This window comes from Odocoileus virginianus, chromosome 5, assembly GCF_023699985.2.
Source record: "Odocoileus virginianus isolate 20LAN1187 ecotype Illinois chromosome 5, Ovbor_1.2, whole genome shotgun sequence".
Classification (NCBI taxonomy): Eukaryota; Metazoa; Chordata; class Mammalia; order Artiodactyla; family Cervidae; genus Odocoileus; species Odocoileus virginianus.
The window spans coordinates 31075862-31081472 of NC_069678.1; the positions used below are offsets into that span (position 1 = coordinate 31075862).

Consider the following 5611-nt stretch of genomic DNA (forward strand, 5'->3'; position numbering starts at 1 on the left):
AACAGGAACACAATCTTCATTAACTTAATTTGTAAAAGCAGTAACTCCAACTCCCAGCTCTTGCCTGAGTAAGGCATTTTTAGACACATCATTTCTAATTCTAAATTAAAAATGAATCAGTCCTGTGAAGCTAATTACCAGTAAATACAACCTGAAGTAGGTCTCCCACATGGCACTGAGCCAGCAAAGGTGGTTCTGTGTTAGCCAGAAATACTGCAAGATATTGAATACTTGATAAAGCTAAGTTTATGTGCTTGTCAACTGTTTGCAGGAATAGCGGGAAAAATCATTTGTAGCATCCACCGCAAGAAATAAGGATAAAGGCCTAATTAAAAGAAGACCTTTTGATAAGGAACTTAGACAAGTGTCCCCCAGCCCCCTCCCCACAAAAAAGTAAAATTCAGTTCTCTGTTGTTGCAGCCTTTCCCCCAAATCAGTTACACTTACAGAAAGGAAATTATACCTATTTCTTTTCAATGCTGGCATAGGTATCCTATTTAGTTATAAAAGATAGAAATAAATTTAGAAACTAAATGTAGAATCAAATAAAGCCAGAACAAAGAAGTCGCTTTTATCACCAGTGCTTTGGGATACAGAATCATCCGTTACAGTGTTCTCAAAGAGATATTCAAGAAGACCAGAGACAGAAGAAAAAAACAGAGGAATAGTTGTCTGAACTTTAATTAAATATTTAAATCAAGAAAAATGGGAGCAGATGAAACCTTAGTAAGAGAGAAATGGTGCATGCACAAAGGGATTAGATTAATAAAATGACTTAACTACTGATGATGAACACATCTGTTTTGTTTTTCTGCAAACATGTCAAAGTTTCCTGCCACTCCCATAATTATTCAAATGTACAAGTGTGCCCACTTTGCTGGCTTACAAACGTCCAGGAGGCCAACAATTTGGTTCCTGAATTATACAGTCGAGGCTGTTCAGCCCCAGCCTGGATGTAGTGAGCAGCAGTCAGAATGTTGGTAACTGATTATTTTACTACTTTTCTCTCATTTTAATGTTATAGTGATTTCACACAGTTTTGCATTTCAAATATTGAACATCCCTAAATAAATTTACTAAAAGAGATGAAAATGGCAAGCCTCAAATTATACATTTTAGAACAGATTCCCACTTGAACTGTTCCTTTTTATAACTGAGTTCATTATACCTTCTTTAACATATACAATATCAATGTTAAGTGTCATGGTAATACATATGAACTACATTAAAAAATTGTTACTTTCTAATGTGTGGCTTGTCTAAACCCTAAAAGAGCACAGGTGGCTTTGCAGAGTGGTTCATTTGCAAGATAAAGCCCACCTGGGAGTTTTCTCATAAATTGGGTCAAGACAAGAATTCTTGGTAGCCAGAGGTGTCTCTATGTCTCTTCATATAACTGATGGCTGCTTCTTCTGGTGTCCGGAAGAAGTACAATGTCCTTGTCCAATGAGTATTGCTTTAGTATACCACATGCTCAGTCAGTTCGAGCATCTAGGAGCATGCAATAGAGGTTAATATTAGCTATGCAATCATGGTGTTATTCGTGTTTAATTAAATCATGTGCATTGAGATATTTTAAATGTTAAAGAGAAAACAGAAGGACTTATATTCTCCTTAGCAACCATTATAGTACAGAAATTTCACAGCTGCAATCACACTCACAAGGCAGGTAAATTGATGACAAAATGAGGGTAACAACAAATGTGCATGCCACAGAAAACCTGACACTGGTACCTAAAATAGATAGCGCCCTTACTTTTTTTCAACATTCCATAGCTGGCTCAGACCATCAATCAACACAATGGAAACCTGTCACTTTAACACTTAATGTCAATTTTCAGTCTTAGAAGTGCAAAGGGGAATGTAAAATAATAAATCTGGGAGTTTCCCTCCTCACTGGCTAAGATTCTGTCTCATCCGGGAATGATTTTACTTTATAAAAACCCTTTTACAAAGGGCCTGAGGTCTTAATGGCAACTTACTGGTGTGCACATCTGTGGCTTCATTCTTCAGGTCAATACAGAAAGACTAAATTGTAACAGAAGCATCATTAAAGATAGGTTACTTTCTAAAATGCTTTATAAATATTATTTCCTTCATCAATATTATTCCCTTTGGCTTATGCACACTCAAGGCGCTTTATATTCATCATAAGACGATGAAGGTGGGAATGGTGATCAAGGTAACAAAGCTGTTTTTCCAAAACTGTTAAAAGAAAGTAACCGGTTCTTTCGAAAAGTCAGTGTGCAAGTTCCTGAAGTTTCCGGTGTTCTGACTGTAGGATTTCCCTAAAACACGGAAACGAAGGGTAAAAATCAGGTGGCCGTCGAAAATGACTTCGCGGCCCACATGTACACTGAAACCTCGGTTCAGGTATCCCACTGGGGTCGAAGGCGAAATCTTCGCACCGATTTATTATTGAGCTTCGCCCGCCGGAGTCTTCGTTCAGGCTGGGGATACTTTCCAAGGGCAGGAGGCGGTGGTGACCAAGGCCGCTGGAAGGCGGGCATCTCCGCTTCCCGCGCGCCCTGCCCGGGTCACCAGTGCTGGCCGGCGGCGCGAGTGCCCAGCTGACCTTGGGACACCGCGGGCACGGCCGTGGCGGCGGCAGCAGCGGCCGCCGCGTCGCCGACGCCAGGCAGGACCGAGCGCACGGAGCGGCGGAACTCCTCGTTCCTCCACGTGTAGAGCAGCGGGTTGAGCGCCGACAGGGCGCAGCACAGAAGCCAGCTGGCCGCCTGCACGCCCCAGGGCACGGGCAGCGAGAAGCCGCTGGCCAGGCTCACCCACACCAGCGGCTGCGTGGCCAGCAGGAAGACGCAGCAGAGCAGCAGCACCGACAGGCCGCTGAGACGCCGCTGCGCCCGCCGCGGGTGCAACGCCGCGGGCAGCGGCGGAGCCTGCGCCGGGAGCTGGGCACCAGCCGGGCCCGGCGCGCGCGGGGCGCCCGGGAAGGCGGCGGCGGCGGCGGCGCAGCCGGGCAGCTGGTGCAGCAGGTGGAAGTTGAGGACGCTGACGCGCTTGACGCTGACGCGCACGCGGCGCACGATGCCCAGGTAGCAGTGCAGCAGCAGCGCCGTCTGCGCCAGCAGCGCCCCGGCGGCCAGCAGCGCCGGGTAGTGGACGCGCGGGGGCGCGGCGCCCGGACGCGGCGCCCAGGGCGGGAGCAGCAGCACGAGGCCCAGGGCCAGCGCCCAGGACAGCGCCAGCATGCCCGCCGTGTGGCGCCGCTGGTACAGCGCCTGGTAGGTGGCGGGCGCCCGGGTGATGAGCAGGTAGCGGTTCAGGGCCACCAGGCAGTGGGACAAGAGGGACACGGTGAGCCCGAGGCCCAGCAGCCCGCCCCGCAGCAGGCGGTAGCTGCCCCCAGCGCCGTCCCAATCCCCGGGCGGCTCCGCGGAGCCCGCGGGCAGGAGCCCGAGCACCGCCTCCTGCGGCATCCAGAGGGCGCAGACGCTGAGGTCGGCGGCGCAGCCGTTCACGATGAAGGCGTTGCTGGTCGTCTGAAGCTTTCGGAAGGACGACACGAGATAGATGACCATGCCGTTGGCCAGCGTGCCCCCGATGGCCAGGCCCGAGTACAGGAGGGACACGGGGATGCGTCGGCCCGCCCACGACTCCTCTTCCTCACAGAGCAGCAGCAGCGATCCCCCGGTGGTGGAGGAGGTGGACGTGGAAGAGTTGGTCATTCTGGCCAACTCTTCACACCTCGCTGGCTAGCGTCGGTTTCTCGCAGCGCGGCCCATCCTGATGCCCTCCTGCAGGGAGGGCAGAGACCTCCCTTCAGCCCTCTGCCACCGACACAAAAGGCTGTGGCAGAATAATGGGCTGGGGAAGGGGGTAGAGGGAGCTCGAGGAGAACGGGGGTGGCAAATGACAAGTGCCTGCCTCGAAAACGTCTCCAGTGCCGGAGAAGGGCCTCTTTGCACCCAGCAGGCACCAGGGAAGCCTTGGGACAGAACAACACACTCCCTGTCCCTCAATCGCCCCTTCTCCCCCTAAATACACACATAGATACACACGTGGGAATGGCAGATGGAGCCCCTAGTTTCCAGGAGAAAGCAGAGATATGCCACCTGGGGGAAATGCCAGAGGGAAAGGGGTTGGGGGTATCTTACTTTCTGGCTGGTCCTTAGCTGGCCGGTAGCAGAGGGAGGGAAGCCAACGAATACCTCCTCAGCGGCAGCATCTGTGGTCCTGCAATCAACAGGAGAAACTCAGCTGGGATCAGTGCCAGGAGCAAGTGCCTCCTTCCCAGTGCAGCATCCACACATGGCCCTAGGCAGAAGCCAGCAGCTGCAGGGAGACTCCTCAGCTGGCAGCAGGGCTGGAGAAAGTAAAGTGGCAGGCTGCAAGCCGGGGCGGATGGGCAGGTAGGCAGGCAGCAGCAGCAGGAAGGGTGCTTGGCTGCAAAAGCAGAAGCTGAGCTCAAGAGGAGAGCACCCCCGTGCTCAGAAGCTAGAGTGGTGGCTGATGCGGTGAACCCACTCGAAGCTCTCTCCTGCTCAGTTATACATCACCCAGGGAAAAGGCAGCCTTTCCATGCTGGTATGAATTATTCAATAGCTTCTAACTTGTGAAAGGGAAGAAAAATATCTTGCTCAGAAAGTCCTGTAATTAACAAGTTTCTCTGTCTTTTCTGTCTCTCAATCGCCCTATTTTTCACCTTGCTTCATTTTTCTTTCCTTTTTTTCCCCCTTCCATCAATGCTCGAATAAAATGTAATATACCCCCAATGTATGTCATCTTAGTCTGATGCATCCTGAGGATGAGATTTTTCTGAGAGATAAATATACTCCTGAGACCCAGGGCTGATCTTTCCATCCCACATTTTCAGAGAGGATTACTTTATGTCCTAATTGAAATTCACTTTTTCTTTGGTAAGGTGGGACATGGGTTGTATATACAGAAAATCCTCAAGTCTTAATTGCAATCAAAATTTTAGTTTTCTTTCTCATCACCAAACTCCTTTCTAGAGTGTGGCTTCTGTTTCAGTAATGAAATAGAGGGTAAAAATGAAATGGTCAGAAGATTGCATACCAGTGGGTTTCTGGGGAAAAGCAAGGGGCTTGAATGATCCACACTATAAAGAACAGAGTGCTCTGTTTTTACTGCAGAATTTTTGATCCTGTGATCTTAGACAGAGATTTGCAGTCTGATGTTGGAATCTTCCACAAGCGAAATTTTTCATAAAAGTCATCACCCTTCAGAAATCATTTTTCACTGGGGAAGTCATTTATTTGAAAATCTAACTCAGAAACATGGCATAATAGAAAAAAATGCTAGGTGGGCTTTCAGGACACTTGGGTTCTAAGCTGGACATCTACCAAATGCCCTTGTGATGGATTGTTTTCATCTTGTCAAATAAAGAGTTTCACTCGGTGACTTCCAAGGCCCTTTCTGTTCAAACTTTCTCTGAATACCCATGCATAAATTTGACATATCTCCACCCTCCTCTGACACTTGAAATATACCTACTCTGTCTAACATGTAATGTCGTCTCAGGTCACGTGGCAAGAGTTTTTTCCAGTCTGTTCCTCAGGGTGCCTGTTCAGGATGAAGCACAAAATGCCCCTCCTCTGCTTCCCTGTCTATCCTTCAAAAACTGTTA

General features: G+C 49.0%; 1 protein-coding gene across 1 annotated transcript; it reads right to left on the bottom strand.

Annotated features, from left to right (window-relative positions):
- Nucleotides 1–665: 665 nt before the first annotated feature.
- On the bottom strand, nucleotides 666–4541 carry GPR88 (G protein-coupled receptor 88). The gene is made up of 2 exons (XM_020906049.2): nucleotides 4119–4541; nucleotides 666–3758 (listed from the first exon to the last, which is right to left on the bottom strand). Exon 2 carries the CDS (start codon nucleotides 3687–3689, stop codon nucleotides 2538–2540), a length of 1152 nt encoding a protein of 383 aa, XP_020761708.1. The 5' UTR covers nucleotides 3690–3758; nucleotides 4119–4541; the 3' UTR covers nucleotides 666–2537.
- Between the last annotated feature and the right edge of the window lie 1070 nt (nucleotides 4542–5611).